At 44.1% G+C, this 23,734-nt stretch overlaps 1 protein-coding gene across 3 annotated transcripts in view; it reads left to right on the forward strand.

The window, feature by feature from the left end:
- The window catches only part of METAP1 (methionyl aminopeptidase 1), a 90,302-nt gene that overhangs the window by 46,857 nt on the left and 19,711 nt on the right, over nucleotides 1-23,734 (forward strand). For all 3 annotated transcript variants that reach the window (XM_082243177.1, XM_082243175.1, XM_082243176.1), the window contains exons 6-10: nucleotides 391-474; nucleotides 1,893-2,031; nucleotides 2,143-2,274; nucleotides 11,449-11,592; nucleotides 22,343-22,408. In XM_082243177.1, the coding sequence (XP_082099303.1) occupies nucleotides 391-474; nucleotides 1,893-2,031; nucleotides 2,143-2,274; nucleotides 11,449-11,592; nucleotides 22,343-22,408 (565 nt within the window). The remainder of the gene's footprint in view (nucleotides 1-390; nucleotides 475-1,892; nucleotides 2,032-2,142; nucleotides 2,275-11,448; nucleotides 11,593-22,342; nucleotides 22,409-23,734) is intronic.

The raw sequence follows: 23,734 nt of genomic DNA on the forward strand, positions 1-23,734 counted from the left end.
AGGACTGGAAGAGGACTCTAGTGGCAACCCGTGAAGCTCTGGTGAACTCCATGCCCTAGAGGATTAAGGCAGTGCTGGAGAATGGTGGCCACACAAAATATTGACACTTTGGGCCCAGTTTGAACATTTTCACTTGGGGGGGGGGGGGGGTACTCGTTGCCAGCAGTTTAGACAACGATGGCTGTGTCGAGTTATTTTGAGGGGACAGCAAATTTACACTGTTATACAAGCTGTGCATTCACTACTTTACATTGTAGCAAAGTGTCATTTTTTCAGAGTTGTCAAATGGAAAGATAAAATATTTACAAAAATGTGAGAAGTGTTCTCCCTCTTGTGAGATTGTGCGTATATCTATCTCATCTAATCTTCTTCTTTTTTTTTTTTTTTAAGCTGGCGAGAGAAGTACTTGGAGTCGCAGCCATGATGGTTAGATCTGGAGTCACTACTGAGGAGATAGACCATGCTGTCCATTTGGTGAGACCTAGTTTCACTTGTGTATTAAACAGCAGCGTGCTTGGCAATGGTTTTTAACACTTTGGAGCCAACGCCTCCTGACCCTTTTAAGGGGTTTAGGACTCGGGGGTTTATGATCATGTGATCACCGTGTTTGGCTGTCAGGGGTTCTCGGCACAGCTGTATGCCACCATTTCACGCAAATATGAGGCCGCTTAGTGCCAAGATAGGCCGCTTAGTGCTTAATGCCAAGCTGCATATTTGCGTGCGCCCCGCGCAAGCAGGTTGATATTATGGCTTATGTATCGCATCTGTGGACTTTCAATTTACAGTAATATAGTAAGTGTTCCACATATTATGAGAATGGATGAGCCACCTTGGTCTAAGTGAGGGGGGGGAAACAGATTTATTTACTGTACTTCAGGTGCTGAAAAAAGAGGAAGCTGGTAGTTTTATAGAGCTTAAACAAAGATCTGTGCTTTATTAGACCTGTTTGTATGTACAGGTTTCCTTTATTCTCTTAGGTCTTTTTATAATCTGTTCTTATTTGGCTTGTTTAGAGACTGTTTTTAGAAGACATTGCCTGGTTGCTTCATCATTGAATTCGATTTACAAAACTAAAATGAAATCCGACTAATACATTATGGCAGCTCCTGGAAAGTCTCACTAATTGTATAGTCATGTTTTGTAAGGCTGGGTTCACATATTTGTGACTGCGGTTTGCAGTCCGGTGTCCTGTACGTTTCTGTTCATCGGTTCCGGTGCAAATCTTTCCCTGAATTCACACCTGATCCGGACCCAAAAAAGCACAGGATTCTTTTCAAAACCACACCGCAGATGCCCTGGACATGTGTAAACCGACTTCAGTAAAAGCCGGCCACACTTGCATGTTATGTGAATTGGATGCGGTTAAAAAACATATCCAATTCGCATATATGTGAATCCAGCCTAATAGTCAGACTTTTTCCTGAATAGAACAACAGTGTGCACAGAACACCTCTAGTTTGCCATTTAACAGAAAAATTACAGTGGCTGCAGTGTGAAAAAAGATCATTTTTCATAATGGGATACAATATGAATTGTATAGCAGTTGTTTTTTGCTATATTTTTTATTTGCTGTATTTTTTTTTTCCCTGCAAAAGTAGAGTTGCCCTGAAGGTTTTCTTTATCCAGCCACAGATGATTGAAAATTTGTATCTGTGTATACTTTGCCGGCAAAACTCAAATTCTTCACTGTATGTGTTAGCAGAACAGGTCTTTGATCTAGCAAGACTAATTTGGCATTAGAGAGTTGGGAGTGGAGAAAAGCATTAAGGGAGGTGGGAGGTTGTACAGTGATTGTGATTACATAATTGATATGTATACATTGTATGTTTGCACAGAATATTTAATTGAGACATCGTTTTTTTCTTAATGTGCTTCTTGCATATTCACTATAGGCATGCATTTCAAGAAATTGTTACCCTTCTCCACTGAATTATTATAATTTTCCGAAGTCATGCTGCACATCAGTAAATGAAGTGATCTGCCATGGTATTCCAGACAGGAGGCCTTTGCAGGATGGAGACATTGTAAACGGTATTTCTAAGCAATACGTAATACAGAAAATAAAGAATGTAGATTACCATGGGTATTTTTGAGTATCTCCTAAATGCATGCAATTTAACCTTCATATGTGGTATTTTCCAGTGGACATTACGGTTTATCGCAATGGTTATCACGGTGATCTCAATGAGACATTTTATGTTGGAGATGTTGAGGAGGGAGCCAGAAAGCTTGTCCAGACAACGTATGAGTGCCTAATGCAGGCTATTGATGAGGGTGAGTGCTCATTTGTGAACTTGTACCTTAGAAGAACATTTAACTTCTACAAACAGTAGTAAGGTTTTTCTGTTGCTAAAAAAAAAGAAAGCATTACTGACTTGAAGGTTCAGTGCAATCTATTGACATACAAATAAGTTTTTGAATGACTCCTAATTAATACAGCTCAAAGTCTGTATCTGTGATTTCACTGTGTGAATGTCAAACATATCCTGATGCACCACCAAGCTTGTTTTACCCTGGCATGACACTTTATTAAATATAGGATTTGCACAGGAAGATAGCACTTTACAGGTTGGCTTCTCAGAAGCTGCTGTGCAGTGCCACACAGTAGAGTAGATTTACTAAAACTGGAGCACTCAGAATCTGATGCAGCTGTGCACAGTAGCCAATCGGCTTTTAAGTTCAGCTTGTTCAATTAAAGCGGAGTTCCACCCATTTATTAAGTTGAGATGTACGTAATCCCCTTTAAATATGCTTTTACCAATGTAAACTATTTTTTCTTTTTTGTAAAGAAATGCCCTTTTTCTTCATCCGCACTTCTGGGTCCTGCTGCCTAGAGGCGATTACGTCACTAGGCGATTCGCAAGGGCGGATGGGATAGCGGAGTCGTGTATCCCAGCAGCCCTTGTGAATTGCCTAGTAACGAAATCTTGCGTTATTTCCAGATCGCCATCAGCTGTTCTCAGGGATGTATTGCATTCAGTCCGCGCTCCGCCCCGCCTCCTCTCAGTGAGCACTACAGGATGTAATGCTTTCAGTCCGTGCTCACATAGAGGGGGCCGGGCGGAGTGCAGACTGAATGCAATACATCCCTGAGAGAACAGCTGATGGCGATCTGGAAATAACGCGAGATTTCATCACTAGGCGATTCGCAAGGGCTGCTGGGATACATGACGCTGCTATCCCAGGAGCCCTTGCAAATTGTCTAGTGACGTAATCGCCTATAGGCGGAAGGACCCGGAAGTGCGAATAAATAACGAAGAAAAATATTTCCTTACAAAAAAGAAAAAAAAAAAGTTTGCGTTGGTAAAAGAATTTTTAAAGGGGATTACGTACATCTCAACTTAAAGTGGAGTTCCACCCTAATTTTATACTTGCCTCCATCTTCTCGCTCCGGATCACCTGAAAAACAAATGGATAATCGCATTTTTTTTTTTTTTTTTTTTTTAACTTACCTCGTAGAGAAGAAAATATACTTACCTTACTTCCTTACCTTACTTCCTTCTTCCTCCTTCCTCGGCCGCAGCCCGTCGTCACTTCCTGGCTTTGCAATGATTCCTGGGAGCTGAACGTCATCGCTCCCAGGAATCATTGCGCCTGCACCGGCCCTGACGTCAGTTCCGGGGCGCGCGCCCAGAAGCTGTGGAGGGATGACGCGCGCGCCCGGAAGTGACGGCGGGGCCGGCGCAGGGCATCGTGGGACTGAGCAAGAAGGAAGAGGACGCAGAAGAGGATCGCACTGGCTTCAAGCTGCCCACACCTGAGATGGCAGCGCTGGACAAGACTTTTTCAAGGTAAGTATTTGTCCTAACAGGTAAGTGCAAACCGGGACAGATCAGAGACTAGCCATTGTGGAATGCACTAGCCCTGACTGTCCCGGGGGTATTTTTAAAAAAAAAAAAATTCCAGGGTGGAACCCTGCTTTAATAAATGGGTGGAACTCCGCTTTAAGGTTGACCATAAAATCTTGAAGCTGATTACTTTCTATGCAGAGCTGCACCAGATTTTTGCACACACCAGTGTAAGTAAATCTCCAGTGTGTGCATTAGCATGCATGCAGTCAGTATCTTTGTGCTGAGAAACTGTATGGGGCCTAAAGCCGAATTCTGAGATTAATGTAACCCCCTCCCCCTTTTTTAAATTAACGGAAGCTGTGGTCCCAAAATCATCCCGCGCCAAATCCTTCTGTCGGTTTACCCCCTGCTAGGATCCTTCTTCCAGGTGTCCACATCACTGTCTGAATGACAGGGACAATTTCTATTGGCCAGTGAGCAGAGAGGTCCTGTTGGGAACAAGAAAAGATCTGATGTCAGTCTGAGAGAAGTGAAAGGGACCAGATGAGGCTTAAAGTGCAAGCACGTGTTCACTCATCCTGGCACACTGGATCTGTGACAGAATGTAAACTGAGCTGCACATGTGCAGCTCAGTGTACATGCTAATGAAGACTGTGGGGAGGCAGGTACGTTTTTACTTTATTGCAGATAAAACATTGCATCTCTCTTCAGCAATAAAGAGCCTGTCTACTGGCAGTTTTTTATTTTAGGACTTTAGTGCTGCTTTACCGTGCAGAGCTGGATCAGTGGTTCCCATAGACGCATAGACGGAAACTAAATCAGTGCTGGACCTGAATGGGGGGGGGTGGAGTCTCAGGTGGGTTTAATGGACTTCACCAAGTAAGGAATATTTAACAGCTGATTAAAGGGGTGTGGAAATTGTAGAGACAGTATAGATTTTTGCCTGGTGGGGTTTAGGGCCGGCTCACACCAGAATGCCGTACCAGAAAGGTGGCTTATGTGCATGTTTCCTGCACTGCATTCAAAACACTACCGTTGCAATCTGCTACTGGTGCAAAATAGCACACCTCAAATGCAGGTTGTAAGGGGAGTTTTTGAAGACACCTGATCGCATGGTACCGCGCATTTTTCAATAGTAGTGCATGCACTCATTTTTGTGTGTTCCAGTGGGATTTGCAGCCTGTTCAGATGAATTGGCTGCCAAATTGCACTGTGGGGGAGCACACAGGCATTTTTTTTGTGAATGGGTTTGTTTCTCTGGTGTGAACCGACCTTTAAGCAAATTTGGGATTTGTTAGACTTTTCCTATTTTAACCACTTAGGTCCCGGGCCTTTTTCACTAAATCCCCTCAAGTCCCAGAGTGTTTTGCTGTCTGTTTTGAAAATTATATTTCTTTTGTTCATTGATGGACACAGCTCCTGATCTTCATTACCATTGGGTTATACTGCCCTCTACAGCAGTAGGACACTAGGCAGAAAAAAATCCAGTATGGGCAGTCCAAGGGGGTATACTTCCTATCTGCTATAGGTACTCAGTTTTGTTACAAGCAGTGTCAGAAGAATTACAACTCCACAGAGGGGTGGGTCCTGTGTTTGTCAATGAACTCTGCTATAGGTACCCAGTTTTTTTTTTTTTCTGCCTAGTCAGGAGACCTAGTTTCTTGCTGGTATCTCTGGTCCTGGCAAATTTCTTTTAGTGGCAGCATTCCTCATTTAGTGGCAGCATTTCAATGGTGAGGGGTTCTGTCTGGAGCAGTGCCCGGCTGGTTCCCGGTATGGTGAGTAGCTGCCCCCTCTCCCATACCTGGTGGGGGACTCCTGCCAGGGGCTTCTGTCCTTGAGGCCTAGGGATCCCTCCTTGGTCCCTAGGCCTCATGGTGCCGCCATTTTGCTTTAGCCTGTGTGTTCCTATGCACGGCGGCCATGTTTGTGTAGTATGGCGGCCATTTTGCGATGGTGGCGACCATGATAGTGGAGCCCTGTGGGTGGCCATTTCGGCGGCGGGAGCCCCTCCCAATCCCCTAGTGCTGACTCCTGGATCCTTTCACTTCCTGATCGCCGCTTGTGGAGTGTAGATTATCCTGGTGGCTGCAGGTGCCCGTTTCTGCTGGGTAGTGAGTCTGGTGGGGTCCTCTCCCTCTCTGCTGAGGATCACTTGGTGCTGTGTGCCTGGTGACCGGTTGTTGCTGCCAGTGCAGTGGGGGTCCTTTTGCAGTGTTGAACTTTTTTTGTTGGGTCCCCCTGGTGACTCATGGAGTCTTTGGAGCACATCTCCCCACCTGATCCCATCTCTGAGGCTGCGGTCCAAACCATCCATCTAAATGTAACAGGGGGGAGTACCGCACTTTAAAGGTGCACTGATGGCGGTCCTGGAGTCCTTTGTGTTTTGGGTGAGGGGCTAGCAAAAAGCGCCCCCCACCTTCCCCATGCCTCATCTGCCTCACTGGATCTTGAATCTGCTTCGGCTGCCGCAGATATGGGTCACCCTGCTCCATCTGCAACCACGTGCCCTGAATCCTCTGATAGTGAGGATGATTCCTCCAAGTCTGCAACCGTGCATGAAAAGGCGCTGGTGGAAGCACTGATTGTATCTGTACATGAGACTTTGAAGATGGAAGACTCAGCTGCAATAGAGGCGCGGTTCCCTTTGGCACGTACAAGCCATGCAGTGCGACAAAGTTGTTTCCTTTCCCCACCTGTTTTGACAGAATTGTCGCTAAAGAGTGGGGCCGATCTAAGTGTTCGTTGGGGTCCATAAGCGAATTTTCTAGGCGTTACCCCTATCAGGAGCCCCTTCTTAAGAAGTAGACTGTTCCACCGGTGGTGGACCCTCCGGTTTCTAGAGTAAACAATCAACCATGATTCCGGTTAGAGTCCCTGGCCTTTAAGGATCCGACTGACATGAATGCGGAGGCTATGGTCCAATATGTAGACTCTGGCTGGTTCGGCACGGATATTCACCATTGCCCTGGTGTCGCAAACTCTGACCGAGTGTTCTAGGCTTTTACGCTGTGACCTGGAGGGAGAACCGCTCCCCCCTGCCTTTGCTGAGCTAGCGGACCAGCTGGGCCAGGCGCTGCCGTTGATCTGTGATGCCTTTTTGGATGCGGCTCCCTTAGTGCCTGGGCTCTCTTTCAGCGGTAGTCCTTCAGCGTGTCTTTTGGCTCAAGTGCTGGTCTGCGGACCAGACTTCTAAAAAGGCCTTGGTTGCTATTTCCTTGCAAGGGGATCGCCTGCTTGGAGCTACCGTGGATGACATTAAAGGTCTCATGGGGGGGGGGGGAAGAGAGTAACTTTTTTTTCTCCTACAGGGTCGAATGCTTTTTCAGCATCTATCGACAGTATCAATCCCCAGTGCCCTTTTCTTATCTGTTGCATTAGAAGGATAGTTCTTACTCCATTGTCCCTTCTCTGTCTCCCTGGGATGAATCCAACCTGATCACTATGTACCCATTCTGTCATTAACTACTTCATCCTTGTTGCTAATATTTTTGTAAAAAGTTTTGTATCCACATTTAGGAGTGAAACGGGTCTATAGCTCGAACAGTGTGTGGGGTCTTTCTCCTCTTTCAAAATAACCATAATGGATTCCAAGAGAGCTTCTTTGCTCATCTCAAACTGCGACCCTAGACCATTCAAATAACCCTTTAATTTAGATACCAGTAGTTCTCTAAACCTTTTTATAATTGTAAACCCATCTGGCCCTGGGCTCTTTCCTGAGATGGTGTTTTTTTTTTTTTTTTTACGGCTCTTCCTATCTCCTCCTCGGTAATCGGGGCTTCCAATTTTGCTAGTTTTTCCTCGTCCACTTTAAACATCCTTGCTTCTCTTAAATATTCCTTAATTTTCTCGCTTCTATTTACCTCCTTTGCCTGTTTGTCCTCTTCTCTTACTGCATATAGACTGCCGTAATGGTTCTGGAATTCCCTCGCTATCTTGGTAGTCGAATGCACTATCTCCCCGCTCTTACTTTATCCTGTTTTATGAAGTTGACTATCTTCTTTTTTTTTTTGGATCCTTGGAGCCAGATTTTTTTCCAATTTTTTTACTCTCCTGGTATCTTTCTTTGACTATTTTATGAAACGTCTGTCTAGTTTCCTGATCCAACAAATCTTTTAATTCCTCTCTTTTTACCTCTAATGTATGGAATGTTTACGCTTCCTGTGCTCTCTTATAACTTAGTTCTAATTTAAAGATCTCTTATTAATCTATCTTTATTTTTAGCTCTTTCCTTTTTCCTTTGTACCCCTTTTAGAAGTTAAGATTCCCCGGCTATATGCTTTTTGTTTCTCCAACAGAATATCTTTTGTAGCTTCTTCTGTCTCATTAATTTGGAAATATAGTTCCAGCTTTTTCTCTTATTTCCTTTCCCCACACTCTGTCCCTTATTAATTCCTCGTCCATTCTCCAGAAGCCCATTTTAGGTTGATCTCTTGATATTTTCATCCTCATTGTGATAGGGGCATAAGCTGACCAGGTTCTTGCCTCCACCCTCGCTCCGCTCACCCTTTCTATCCATCTATGCTCAGTCATTATATGGTCAATCCTTGAGTATGTTCCGTGTACAGCTGAGCTGAATGTAAAATCACGTTCTTTCGGGTGTAATATTCTCCAGATGTCTGACAAATGACAATCTGAAAATTGACATTTAAATAATCTTTTCTTAATCATCCTTAGCTGGGCATTTCTGCTCCTCTGGACACGCAAAGTACTGTCCATTTCTGGGTCTAAACAAAAGTTAAGGTCCTCGGCCATAATCACCCCCCCCCCCCTTTCCTAAAATCCATTAATTTCCCCAATACCTTCTCTAAATGGCCATCCTCCATTAAATAGCTTCCCCTTCAAAAAGAGGAATCTTCCATCTGGGTTCGTCATCCTCTCTTCCAGAATCCGCGTAATACCATATAGGGTGTCGAGAATATAACCTAATATTCGGCGAATGGGTTATATCGGTTTCCTGGAGAAAAACTATATCTGCAGCCAGGTATTTAATTTCCCTTAAGATTTTATGTCTCTTTTCCGGAGAGTTCATGCCCCTAACATATGTAACAAAGTTACTGCTGTCATCTCTTTGTTATACTTTCCTCTGTATTTCTCTCCTCCTCTCTCTCAATCCCATCTCCTCTTCCTCCTACTTCTCCACTATAAGTCTGACACACTGTACCGGGACATGTTCCTTGTTCATGGGGCACACCTAACAGGACACAGAAAAGAACACTGCAAAACAGGGGCAACCACTTTTCTATAAAGCTTGTTCCCATTTCCCCACCCTCCCTCCCCCTCAGTCTCCCGTGGTATTACCCCCTTTGATATAATTCCCTAACCTAATGGGGCCCATTAGTCGAATATCTTCCTCCCATCTAAATTCGACTTTTATCCCCGAGGTCGGGCTCTGACTTTGCTCGCCTAGCACACCCGTCTCCTCCGAAGAACGGGCTCAGAGCGGCTTGAGTCCCTGGGGTCCCATCTGGATTATTATTTCACTTTTTCAAACCCCCCACCCCCTGCATCCAACCCCATAACATTAGTTCCTTGGCTTTTCTTTAGCGGTTTTCTTCTTGGACATTTCTTGCCACTGGCTCTCTTCTTCTTCTTCCTCCATTTCTCCCTTCTCTAATTCTGACCATTCAGGAATGTTCACCATTGGTATTTTCAGCCTTTCACAGAAATCTATGCTGAACCCTGCAATCTGACCCTGCCTGTCACTTAGGAGATCCGCCCGCTTTGTTTACACAAGCGGGCGGATTTTCACACTAGATCCCCGACGATCGGGGAAGAGCGGCAGTGATCACTGCCGCTCCTTCCCATGCCCGACTCCCGCTGTAACTGAATACAGCGGGGGCAAGCCTCCGGCGGCGCGCACGCGAGCCTCCGAGAGAGGGGATCGTCTGACGTAGGTCTACGTCGCCAGACGATAACAAACCACTTTGCCGCAGTACAGTCAACGTGACTGGTCGGCAAGTGGTTGCGGCAGTCAACGTGACTGGTCGGCAAGTGGTTAAGGGTTAGGATCCTCCTTTCCTATTATGGCACATTTTAAATGGGCGCTTAGTGCCTCTTGGGACTTTCGTCATCAGACGTCAGTGGTGCAGGTTTGCAAGGCAGCCACCTGGTCGTCGGCGCACTTTTTCATAATTTTTATAAGGTTGATCTGTTGGCATCTTGCGGATTCCTCCTTTTGCCTGCAAGGGTTGCAGGCCGCTGCTGGAGAGGGTTAGTCCTCTTTGAGGGTGTACTCCTTTTTTTTTTCTTTCTTTTTGTCAGGTGAGTTCCAGTGCCTGGTTGGGCTCCTGTTATACCTGGTTGGCTAGGTTTAGCCTTTGGGAAGTATATTTGAGATATTCTTCCCACCCCTCATGTTGACACAGTTTTGGGACGTCCCACATGTCAAGAAGATATGGAGCTATGTCTGTCAATGGACGAAAGAGAACTGGATTTTTGTCTTACCGTAAAATCCTTTTCTCTGTTCATCAACAGACACCGCACCCACTCCTTTGCAGTTGGGTTATGTATGCTTCTGACACTGCTTGTTACAAAACTGAGATCCAAGAGCAGGACGCGGGAGTATACCTCCTGGGACTGCCCCATAGGCGTAGTTAAGCTTTGTTCACTTTTGTTAACCCTTTTTCCACCTAGTGTCCTACTCCTAGGAAGAGCAGAATAACCCACGGGTCAAGAAGATATGGAGTTGTTTGTCAATGAACATCAGAGAAAAGGATTTTATGGTAAGACAAAAAGGTTCACTGACGGACACAGCACCCACTCCTCTGTTGGGTTGAGTATGTTCTTCTGACACTGCTTGTTAAAAACAGCAGGAAGTGATGGTATACCCTCTTGGACTGCCTCAGGGGCATAATCCAAAAGTTTCCGTCTAGTTCTACTCTGAGAGAGAGCAATAAGGCCCAATGGTCTGAAGACTTGAAGCTGTGTCTGTCAGTGAACCTTGAATAAAGGGATTTTACTGTAATACAAAGATCCAGTTTGTGTGTTTTTTCTGTTTTGGTTTTCCCCCCTCATAAGTGTGTGTGTGTGTGTGGGGGGGGGGGAAGGGGGGCTGGATTTGGTCAGTGGAGACTATATTAAGCCTGTAGGAAGCCTTGTATTCAGTGATCTGCTACCAGGTGCTCCTGTGGAGGGCTGTGTAACAAGATCAGAATCCCAGTAGCTGATTGGTTCAGGTTCTGGGCATTGGACTCCCATCTATCATGGGCAGCTGTATCAATAATGCCAGCAGGGCTGCAGAAACTGAGACCTTGGGCTGTTTAAAACCAGTGTTGGGTTGGGTCTGGGACAATTAACCACTATTCCCGTGGAAAATTGTTCTTTACCCTTTGGCAGTGGCCCAGTGTACTCAATGCCTTCATCTGGTGCTATCTGATTTGCTAAGGAACAGGTGCTTGCAACATCAACTTTGGTTTGTGATTGGACAGGCTGGCTCTGATACATGACCATCACAAGCACCCACCCTATGTCACAGAGGATAGAGCACCAGTTCAGGGCAGTGCAACTGCTGGTGCCATGGGTTTGTATCTTGTAATAGATCCTTTTCATGTGCTACCCCAACCTGACAAACTAGGAGAATTCAACAGAGAGATTTTTTTATGTAGATGAGATGGGTGATAAGCCAATGAATAATCCTAGATTTTGTTTTTCACAGTGAAACCTGGTGTTCGGTACAGAGAATTGGGCAATATAATACAGAAACATGCTCAAGCCAATGGATTTTCGGTTGTTCGAAGCTACTGTGGACATGGCATTCACAAGCTATTTCATACAGCACCCAATGTGCCACACTATGCTAGTAAGTTTCTACCATACCTCAAACTTGGATAAAGTGGGGTCATCCAGACTGGCAATCCCCTCCTCTTTCTTTCTCTTCTCCATTAGACGGCATGGCCCATGTTATGTGTGAAATGTTTTTTATTTTACACACCACATAGGGTATTTTCCAAAATGGTAGTTCAGCTTTGTAGTTAAAAAAAAAAAAAAAAAAAAGACCTTTTTATTGTTACCATACAAGTAACCAAAGGGAATGTATGGTTGTTACCTGTAGAACCCAGTCAAGTGTCCAGTGTATTATTTATTTATTTTCTAACAAATATATGTGTAGCTGTCCTGTGTTAGACTACTCTAATGTTTGTTGCCATGCTAGGTTTATCTAAGGAAGTAATTGATATATTTTCTGTTATGCAATTGCACATATCTGTCACAATTTGCTACATTTAGATTTCTTACTACATTTAAATAGTGATGAGCTGAACACCCCCCCTGTTCAGTTCGCACCAGAACATCTCGAACAGGGGAAATGGTCTAGCGAACAGGCAAACTCCATTAAAGTCTATGGGACACAAACGGGAAAAATCAAGTCCTAATTTTAAAGTCTTAAATGCAAGTTATTGGCCCAAAAAAGTGTATGGGGACCTGGGTACTGCCTAATGGACAGGAATCAAAACAATAGTTTTTTTACTGTAGCAGTTATTTTAATACTTCTTAAAGTGAAACAATAAAAATGAAATTTGTATTTAAATATCGTGCCTAGGGGGCCCCCTTAATGTGCTTGTAAAGTGATGCATTTGCGCATTGTATGTAGCTTGCTGCAGCAATACAGACATTTCTAAAGGAAAAATTTGAATTTAAACTTGCGGCTGTAATGTATTGTTGGCTCCGGGCAATGCAGATAAAATTTTTTTTTAAAAACGGCGTGGGTTCCCCCCCCTCCATGCCAAGCCCCTCACGTCTGGTATGGATTTTAAAGGGGAACCCCACACCAATTTTTTTTTAATAAAAAGAGCGTGGGGTTCCCCCTAAAATCCATACCAGACCCTTATCCGAGCACACAGCCTGGCTGGCCAGGATGGGGGTGGGGGCGAGCGAGTGCCCCCCCCCTAGTGAACCACACCAGGCCACATGCCCTAAAGATGGGGGGGGGGTGGTGCTTTGGGGCAAGGGGGGCTCTTGCCCATGTTGCTGGGGACAGGGGTCTCTTCCCGACAACCGTGGGCTGTGGTTGTGGGGGTCTGCGGGGGGAGGCTTATTGGAATCTGGAAGCCCCCTTTAACAAGGAGGGGCTCCAGATCCCAGGCCCCCCCATGTGTATGGATATCTGGTACATCGTACCACCTACCCATTCACCAAAAACGTGTACAAAAAAAATAGACAAAAGGCAGTTTTGGAAAAGTCCTTTTCTCTGTCGCTCATTGACAGACGCAGTCCTCTTGATTAATATCAAATCGGGTTATACTGCCCTCTACAGGAGTAGGACACTAGGCAGAAGGAAAACGTTCTGGCCACACCTTAGGGGCAGTCCCAGAGGGTATATCCTCTCTCTCCCTGCTACAGGATGTTAGTTTTTTTCTGTCTAGTTAGGAGTAAGGACCTAAGTTCCTTGCTGGGATCTTGGTCCTGGCAAGATTTTTTTTTTTTTTTTTAGAAAAATTTTTTTAGGCAGCTTTTTTTCTCCAGTTGTTCCTGTGAGATCTTCAAGCAAGTATGCTGAGACTGGGCGACGGGCTGGATCTTAGGATCCAGTGGTCACCCCAGTCAGCCTACGAGCGCGTGAAGGCCCTAGCTCCGCGCTGGGTCGGCCGCGACATAGTCCCACTGGACGTGGACTGACCCCTCGAGTTAAACGCCGACGACCGGTTGGAAACTGAGTCACGGCGTCCGTATTAGTCGACAGCCCCCCCACCTCGGTGGAGAGGGGTTCTGTCAGGTGTTGGCGCCCGCCTGTTCTGGTATGGTGAGTAAAATGTTCCCCCTCTCCCCCCTGTCGGGTTTGTGGGTGGACACGGGCCCCTCCCTGGGATGACCGGAATCCTGGATCCCCCCTCTATCCTATAACAGGTGTCACATATCCCCCTCTTGAGGGTGATTTAGTGAATAGGAACCAGAAGCTTGGTTTGGGAGCTGACAATTGGTCACTGTATGAGGGGCACTGTAAGGGATCATGACTATTAGTCAATGGCTGGCATTACTATTAGGATGGCCATGTAAGAGGGCTTACCTGATGCATAAGGTGCAGATACAGGCTGATGCCTGTGCCTGGATTACCGCCATCCTCCCACAGGCCGTACACCTCCCGCAGGCCGCTGCTATTTTGCACAGATCGCTGCCATCCTCCACAGGCCGCCGCCATTTTCCCGCAGGTCGCGCGGGGCTGCCATTTTGGCGTAGCCTCGTGTCTCCAGTATGGGGGCGGCCATGTTTGAGATGACCAAACACCTCGAGGAGCAATTGGGAGGTGCCACAAACAGCTAAAGGTAAAGGACCTCGTAACAGGCGAGGACCTTCCTTTTCCGCTCATAAAAAGTTTGTTCGCTCTGCTGGGGCGGGTGATAAGGGGAAGTCCTCCAAAGCCCCTTCAGGGGGTTTCAGAGGGTGCTGGTCGGGAAAACAAAAGCCTGACTCAGCCAAACCTGAAGATAAGACAGCCTGAAGGTGCGCCCCCACCCATCTCTGGGGTGGGGGGACGTCTTCACCGGTTTCCGGATCCATGGCTTTCCAGAATCCCAGACAAAGGGGTTTGCGAGGTCATGCGGTCGAGATACAAAATCAAGCTTCGATCACTTCTACTGGTGCGATTCTTCCCTTCCAACATTCGACTATCCCCGGATCGCTTAAAAGCTTTGCGGGGAGCAATAATAGACTTGATGCTACAGGGAGCGGCAGTTCCCACTCCTTGAGCAGAACGTTTTCTTCACTTTTGCAGAAGATCACAAAAGGAGATTCTTTTCAGGTGAAATCAGAATCCCGATTCTCTGGACAATCGGATCCGATTGAGCGAGCGGACCAGAAAGTCTCTGGTCTGGTAGCTTCGGTCTCCGATGCTCAGCCAGGGGAAGTCATTTCTTCCGACAGAATCCAGGTTACCGATAAATGTATTGGAACTGAGAGCGATCAGACTTTGTCTGATTCTCTGGACCAAGTAGCTTCAGGGCATTTTTCATTGGGCGGAACGGTTTGTTCCGGCTCTCCCCGCAGTATGCACTCCGGGGGTGGAAAATCGGCAGACAGATTAGGTCAGCCGTTAGATTCTGGATTTTCATCCAGAGATATTTCACCAGTGGTGCCTTCATTGGGGCACCCTGGAGGTGGATCTGTTGGCAGCTCGGCTCAACAGGAAGGCGCAGAGTTTTGTAACCCGCTCCCGAGGTCCGCGAACGAACACAGCAGACGCGCTGGTCGCCCCGTGGGGACAGTATCAGCTACTGTATGTCTTCCCTCCTCTCAAGTTACTGCTGAAGCTTCTTCGCAGGATAGAGGTGGAAGGAATTCCAGTTTTCTCTGTCGCTCATTGACAGACGTAGTCTTCTTGATTCACAATCCTCCGGGGGCGCGCGCTCGCTCCCTAGACCCTCACAAGCAAGCGACGTAGACCTACGTCAGTTTGCCTGTGAAGGGCTGACCGCCGACGTAGATAGTCATGCGGCGGTCGGCAAGTGGTTAAAAACAGACTGCAATATGCAAATCTCAAACTCCTATTTTATTCACAATAAAAACCTATCGAATGTTTAAACTGAGAAAATGTACCATTTTCAGAAAAAATATAACCTAATTTGTATTTGATATCGGCAACATGTCTGGGGAAAAAAAAGGTGGGGCAGGGCCATGTTTACCACAATGTAGCATCCCCTCTTCTAACAATACTCTATAAATGCCTGGGAACGGAGGAAAACAGTTGCTGGTGTTTTGGAAAGGGAAGTTGTCCCATTCTTGCCTGATCTTTGTGTTCAAACTGCTTAACAGCCCTGGGTGGTCTTTTGTCAATTTTTTCGTTTCAAGATGAGACCAGTATTTTCAGTTTTGGAAGAGTCTGGACCGCAAGCAGGCCATTTAAACACCCAAATACTTCCACTACAGAGGCATGCTGTTATAGCTGCAGTATGAGGTTTAGCATTGTCCTGCTGAAATACGCAAGGCCTTTCCTTTATGCTGCTCTAAAACCTTGATATCTTCCAACATTGATGGCGCCTTTCCAGATGTGCAAACTGTCCATTCCTTACGCAGTAAAGCACCACCATACCATCAGAGATGCAGGCTTTTGAACTGAATGCTGATAAGCCAGAAGGTCCCTCTCCTCTTTATCCTGGAAGACAGTGCCTATGGTTTCCAAAAATGTAAAATTTAATTTTGTCTGACTACAGAACAGTTTTCCACTTTGCAACAGACCATTTTTAAATAAGTTTTTTTTTTTTTTGGCCCAAAGATGGCGGTATTTCTGCATCATGTTCCAATATGGCTTCTTCTTTGCATGATCGAGCTTTACCTTGCATTTTTGGATGGCACGGCAAACTTCTCAGTGCTTTAAGTATTCCTGAGCCCATGCAGTCATGTCCATTACAGAATCCTGTCGCTTTTTATTGCAGTGCCACCTGAGTACCCACAGATCACAGCATTAAAAATTAAATTGCATTTTAGCCTTGTCCCTTGTGCAGAGATTTCTCCAGATTCTCTAAATATATCTACGGTACATATCAAAAGATTTAAAGTGATCTTAAACCCAAAACCAAAAATGTAATATATTCCAGTTTACCAACCATTTGATGTGGTTGCTACATTTGTTTGCTTTGGAGACTTTTTTTTTTTTTTCCCCTCTTTCACCTATGGCACTTTTCCACTGCAAGTACCGGCTCGGCTCTACTCGGCCCTGCTTGGCCCGGTTTGCTTTTCCACTGCTGGTACCGCATGGTACGGTTTTGGAACGGTTCGGTACGGTACGGTATGGTTTGCTTTTCCACTGTTTATAGTACTGATAAGTAGTGGGCAGGATTACTCTGTGGTTGCACCGCCTCTACTGCCGCATAAACAATGACAGTGATGATTATTGACCAATCACTGCCTTGTAGTGAGGACCAATCAGGCTGCATGGGAGGGGTTGTGGAATTTAGTACCGGTATGGTTCGCTTGAAACCACAATCGAGTAGGTACTGTTTTTCAGTGCCGTACCGTTCGGTTCCATGCAGTGGAAAAGCGCCGCCGTACCGTACCGAACCGTTCCTACACCGTACCATGCGGTACAAGCAGTGGAAAAGCAAAAAAGCGAGCCGTACCGTTCGGTTCCATGCAGTGCAAAAGCGCCATTAGTAATCTGGCCATGGACTACTGTATTAGACCAGTGCCCCAATTCTGGATGGAGAAGCACAGGAGGCGCAGCAGGAAGAAGCATTGTCAGTCTGGGGGGAGGGAAGTGTTAGATGTACTAGCAGATTTAGATACTCTTTAACATATTGAAACCGAACTCCAGCTCACATTTTATAATCTGTTACAACTGTTATTCCAAAAGGAGAAAAAAAAAAAAGGTTTTACATATAAGCTAATTATTGCAAGCACCCCTGAAAATGTTTTGTCTCAACACTCTTACTTAACTGATACATTTTGCAGGAGAGCTTGCTTGTTCTGTTGAAAATCAACAGGTGTACTGACCAGATCACGAAGGGAAAATTAAGCCTAAAAATAAACTAATGCAGCCATCTCAGCTAATGGTTGGTAGGCTGCAATATAATGTTTTTCTTTTGGGTTTATACCATTTTAACGTCCTTTTGCAATTTTACATGGAGGAATATTCTAGACTTCAACAATTTTTAGGCGCAGTTTTTCACAGATTGGTGAACCTCTGCCCATCTTAACTTCTGAGACACTCTGATTCTCTAAGGCCCCTTTCACTCGGGCTTTCCGATCTGGTCCGCTTGTCAGTTTTTCAGGCGGACCTGATCGGATGCTCAATGCAGCCCTATGGAGTAGCGGATGTCAGCAGTGACATCTCTGCTGACACCTGCTGCTATTCGATCCGAACCTGTCCGTGAAATCCAAACCCTATTTTCCATCCGTCTGGAGGATCGGATGAAAACGGACAGGCGGTCCATTTTCATCCGATCTCCCATATAGGAGAGCGTGGATCTGACAGGTCTGTCTCTGCAAAGTAAGCAGAGATGGAGCTGTCATCTATCGGCTCACTGGGGATCGGCAGATCAATTCCTCACTGAGCAAAATTGGGTCCATTGGGCAGAAAGCCCGTGTGAAAGGACCCTAAGATGCCTGTTTTTAAACCCAAATATGTTACTGACCTATTGCCAATTAACCTAATTGGTTGCAAAATGTTCTTCCAGTTCTTCCTTGTTAGTGCCACTTACTTTGCCTGCTTTTTTTTTTTTTGCCCTGTCCCAACTTTTGAGACATGTTGCTGCAATCTATTTCAAAATTACCTTTTTTTTGGTTCATAAAATGGTACATTTTCTCAGTTTAAACATTTGCTATGTTTTCTGTTTTCGATTTGTGAATAAAATATGGGTTTATCAGATTTGTAAATCATTGTAAAATCTACATAAAACCAGAATGCAGTGTCTAAAGCTTTGTGTGTTTTTTTTTTTTTTTTTTTTTTTTTTTTTAAATATTTTATTTATTTATTTTTTTAGAATTTGGGGGATTAAATTTGCAAATGTTTTGCCTTGCATTTCTATTTTAAACTGAATGGATTGTTTTACAAAGTAACGGTATAATGTATAAGTAGCCTAAGGCCCCTTTCACACAGGCCCGTTCGGATCTGCCTGTTCATTTTTTTTTTTTTTTTTTTGGCGGATCTGAACGGACGCTCCATGCATCTCTATAGGGCATTGGATGTCAGTGGAGACCTGTCCTCTGACATCCGATCCGTCAAATCTGGACAGATAGAAACCCTATTTTCCATCCGTCCAGCGGATCGGATCAGATGAGAACGGACAGACGGTCCGTTCCCATCCAATTCCCCCATAGAGAACAGCAGGACCTGACAGCTCTGTCTCCGCACACAGCGGGGTGACAAAGCTGCCATCTGCCTGCTCAGCGGGGGATCGGCGCTGAGCTAAACGGAGTCCGCCGACGGACCGGAATGTGTGAAAGGGGCCTGAAGGTAGGAAAACCCCTATAATATACAGTATATATTTCTAGAAGGTAATGATTGGAATGCTTGTCAAGCCTTTACCCTGTTTTTGGTACAGTTGGGAGGGATTTAACAGATTTAATCAGAGAGTGAAAATGGAAAGACTAATTCTTTCTGAACTGGGGAAATTGCCTATTTAGACAGGTGTTCCCATTGTAAAATTTCACCTGAACCTGGATTTCACCTGTTCAATTGACAGCTGTAAACCTTGAAATTCCCTTATTTAAGCACAGGATGATCACAAGACAAATAGAGGGTTAATGTACCCATAAGGGACACAGACAGCAGTATAAAGCGAAAGAAAGGGTTTTAATCCGTTAACACTGTTAAATATGCACCGAAATTTCGGCCACCAAAACAGATCGGCCCGAAAATGGGGTTATTGGCATTTTGCCAATAATGGCACCGAAAATGCATGTGATTTTGCCAGGCTTATGGTTTGTATTTCGTAGGTCACATGACTCAAAAACTACTACGGGTGCTTTCTTGCTGCGTTTTTAATGGTGTGTTTTTTTTTTTTTTCCCCTCTGACAAAAAATGCAGCAAGCAGGATTTTTAACCACACAACTAAGCACAACGGACCAGTGTGAAGACCTACAAAAGAATTTTTAAAGGGATACATTTTTTTTTTAGCTTTTCTTGCGCTAAAGGTGCCAATAATGGCTGACAAATTTAATTTAAATTCATATTAATTGAAAAGTCAATATACTATATTTAAAAATTTTAATATTTCTTTAAAAACTGTAGTTTTCGGCCAAGTGCATCCTGCATTTTCGGTTTCGGCACCAAAATTTCCATTCGGCCCACCTCTCAAAACACACTTCAAAATGTTGGGGTGTGTGTGTAGGGGGGGGTTAGCTAGAGATGCATTTTCATTTTCCTGTATTTGTTCTACCTAAAACAACAAATTTGTAGAAATTTGTAGCAAGCACTTAAAACCAAATGGTAAAAACCTTCTAGACATGGACCTTCAATGTTAGTCTGTTCTCCTTGTTTCGCCTGGTATTTATTTACTTTTTTATTGGAAATCCCCTGCTCTCTTTAAGCAAAGCACAGCTGGGTTGTGAAGGAAAATTGAGCAGAAAATGTGGACAAAAGACAGACCTACAGTATCTCACAAGTGCGTACACACCTCACTGAAGGAATCACGCTTTGCTACAATGTAAAGTGAGTGTACAGTATAACAGTGTAAATTTTCTGTCCCCTCAAAATAACTCCACACATTAATGTCTAAACCCCTGGCAACAAAAGGGAGTACACCCCTAAGTGAAAATGTCCAAATTGGGCCCAATTAGCCATTTTCCCTTCCCAGTGTCATGTGACTCGGTGTTACAAGGTCTCAGGTGTGAATGGCGAGCAGGTATGTTAAATTTGGTGTTATTGCTCTCACTCTCTCATACTGGTCACTAGAAGTTCAACATGGCCCCTCAAGGCAAAGAACTCACTGAGGATCTGAAAAAAAGAATTATTGCTCTACATAAAGATGGCCTAGGCTGTAATAGGATTGCCAAAACCTTGACACTGAGCTGCAGCATGGTTGCCAAGACCATACAGCAGTTTAACAGGACAGGTTCCACTCTGAACAGGCCTCGCCATGGTTGACCAAAGAAGCGGAGTGCACGTACTCAGTGTCTTATCTAGAGGTTGTCTTTGGGGAATAGATGTATGAGTGCTGCCAGCATTGCTGCAGAGGTTGAAAGGCTAGGGGGGGGGGGCTCAGCCTGTCAGTGCTCAGACCATACGTAGCACACTGCATCAAATTGGTCTGCATGGCTGTCATTCCAGGAGGAAGCTTCTAAAAATGATGCACAAGAGAGCCCGCAAACAGTTGACTGAAGACAAGCCGACTAAGGACATGAATTACTGGAACCATGTCCTGCGGTCTGAGACCAAGACAAACGTATTTGGTTCAGATGGTGTCAAGCGTGTGTGGCGGCAACCAGGAGAGGAGCACAAAGACAAGTGTGTCTTGCCTACAGTTAAGCATGGTGGTGGAAGTGTCATAGTCTGGGGCTGCATGAGTGCTCCCGGCACTGGGGAGCTACAGTTCATTGAGGGAACCATGAATGACATGTACTGTGACATACTGAAGCAGAGCATGATCCCCTCTCTTCGGAGACTGGGCCGCAGGGCAGTATTTCAACACAACGACTCCAAACACACCTCCAAGAAGACTGCTGTGCTATAGAAGCTTGAGAGTAAAGGTGATGGACAGGTCAAGCATGTCCCCAGACCTATACCCTATGGAGCATCTGTGGGGCATCCTCAAACAGAAGGTGGAGGAGCGCAAGGTCTCTAACATCCACCAGCTCCGTGATATCATGGAGGAGTGGAAGAGGACTCCAGTGGCAACCTGTGAAGCTCTGGTGAACTCCATGCCCAAGAGGGTTGAGGCAGTGCTGGAAAATAATGGCGGCCACACAAAATATTGACACTTTGGGCCCAATTTGGACATTTTCACTTGAGGATGTACTCATTTTTGTTGCTAGCGGTTTAGACATTGTCTGTGTTGAGCAAATTTACACTGTTATACAAACTATACCCTCACTACTTTACATTGTAGCAAAGTGTATTTTCTTTAGTGTTGTCAAATGAAAAGATATTATAAAATATTTACAAAAATGTGAGGGGTGTACTCACTTTGGTGAGCTACTGTATATGTCCTGTTCATAATCTGAATCTGTCAAATTCTAAAGTGTTTATATAGTTGGTGGGCTACAATGCCTTTTCAGGGAGTGCACATTAAGTTCTAAATGTAACCTTTACCAGAGAATTTTTCCACTATATATTTTCAGAAGGAGATTGTATGAACTACAGTAAATCCTGTGGAATCCTAAGGGGGTATTTACCCAGCCTCCTAGCAAAGACCACAATTTTTCTTTATATTGAAAATGGTTAAAAAGCTACAGTGACAAAGGCTGAGCAAAGCTCACCAGTGTCCTGTTTTATCATCAGACATAGCACCACACTGACTGTGTAAATCTAAAGTGGTAACCTGTAGGCTTTTTATTATATATATATATATATATATATATATATATATATATATATATATATATATATATATATATACATACATACATACAATATACTTTTTTTTTTTTTGCATTAAAATTTAATCTGCATTTTTTTGGCAAAAAATTTAGTTTGAACAACCGCTGTACAAATACTGTGACAAAAAAAATGGCAAAACCCACCAATTCTCTAGGGCCTTGGCTATATATATATATATATATATATATATATATATATATATATATATATATATATATATATATATATATATATAATTAAAAAAAGGGGGGGGGGTTCTAAAGTTTTCTAGCAAATAGATGGTTACACATAAACACATAAACGGAGGTCAAGTGGTTAAAGCCCCTCATCTGGGAGGGACATGGTCTCATTCAGTTAAAAATAGATAGATATTATATATATATATATATATATATATATATATATATATATATATATATATATATATATATATATATATATATATATATATATATATATATATATATATATATATATATATATATATATATATATAAAATAATATACCTTTTTTGTAATTCGCTATTCTGTCTTGTGGCTTAGTGTTTGGAAACAAAGTTATGTCTTATTTCTTTTTTTGTAGAAAACAAAGCAGTTGGTGTGATAAAACCAGGTCATGTATTTACAATTGAACCAATGATCTGTGAAGGTAAGCCAGAAATCCTGTCAAGATTGTCTAACATTTCTCCTCTTCTTCTCTGATATATGCTTGGTGTCATGAATGCCTCAAACCGGAACTGTACTGACCTTATTTACAAGCATTGGAGTGACCCGTATACAACTATTGTAAAGAAAGTAGTGTCATGTTATGTAGAGGGACAGGAACAAGAGCGATTCCTTATAGTGAATAGTTCCCTATAAGGCCTCTTGAACACTGGACATTATAAAAACACCAGTAGTTTTGTAGTTAGCATTTCAGCGTTTTTTAGCTTTTTTGCATTGGCGTTTTTTAGCGTTTTTAGCTACAAATCGCCTCTATTTTAGTAACTCAGACTTTCCCACAATGCAATGCTTGCCAGAGTTGCATCGCGTGGGTGTGAACACACATGCGATAAGATTTAGATGCAGGGAAAAAAGGGTCCTACAACATTTTGGTGAAATTGTAGACACTTTTTTCCCTGCCTCAAAATCGCATTGCATTGGTGTGAACACCCATGCGATGCAATTTTAAGTTCACTGCATTTTGCAAAATGTTTTGGAGTGCCGTTCATGTAACATTAAGCCCCCGTTCACATCGGGCAGATTTGACATGTCAAATCGCATGCCAAATCAGAGCCTATTGCCAGCAGCGTCACTGTCCGAATTGGTGCAACCCTGACTTTGTGGTGCCGCACTGATTTCCAAAAGTAGTTTCTGCACTACTTTTGGCGACTACAGGGTTATTTCAATAGACATCTGTGCATGAACCCGTCCTTGAAGTCGCACTGACATGCGAGTTTGAAATCGTGTTCGTTCAGCTGATCGATTTTCAAACCCGCCCTCTGTGTGAATCGGTGCCATTGCTGGCAGTAGGCATTTGTCATGAGATTCAACATGACAAATCGCATTCCAAATCGGCACAATGTTAACAGGGCTTCATGTTCCATGAATGATACCCCGAAACAGATTGCAAAATGCAGTGCGCTTGCCAGAATCGCATTGTATGAGTGTTCACACCCATGCAATACGATTAGGTGTGGAGAAAAAGAGTCCTACAACATTTTGGTGCAAATGTGATGCAATTTGAGCCATAAAAAATATCGCACAGACATCGAATGTGGTGTGTATTTGGTGCAAATCACATGCGGTGTTCAGCATGCACCAGTGTAAACCCAGGCTATGTTCCATGAACGACACCTTGAAACAGAACCCAGGCTTAAAAACGGCAATGGAATAATAATACGTCAAACACCAGTTAGCAGCGTTTATTGACGTTAATGCGTTTTTATAGCTGAAAAACGCCACTCAAAACCCACTAGTTTTTTTTTTTTTAACA

The sequence above is a fragment of the Pelophylax lessonae genome (genome assembly GCF_965119305.1).
Source record: "Pelophylax lessonae genome assembly, chromosome: 1".
Taxonomy (NCBI): domain Eukaryota; kingdom Metazoa; phylum Chordata; class Amphibia; order Anura; family Ranidae; genus Pelophylax; species Pelophylax lessonae.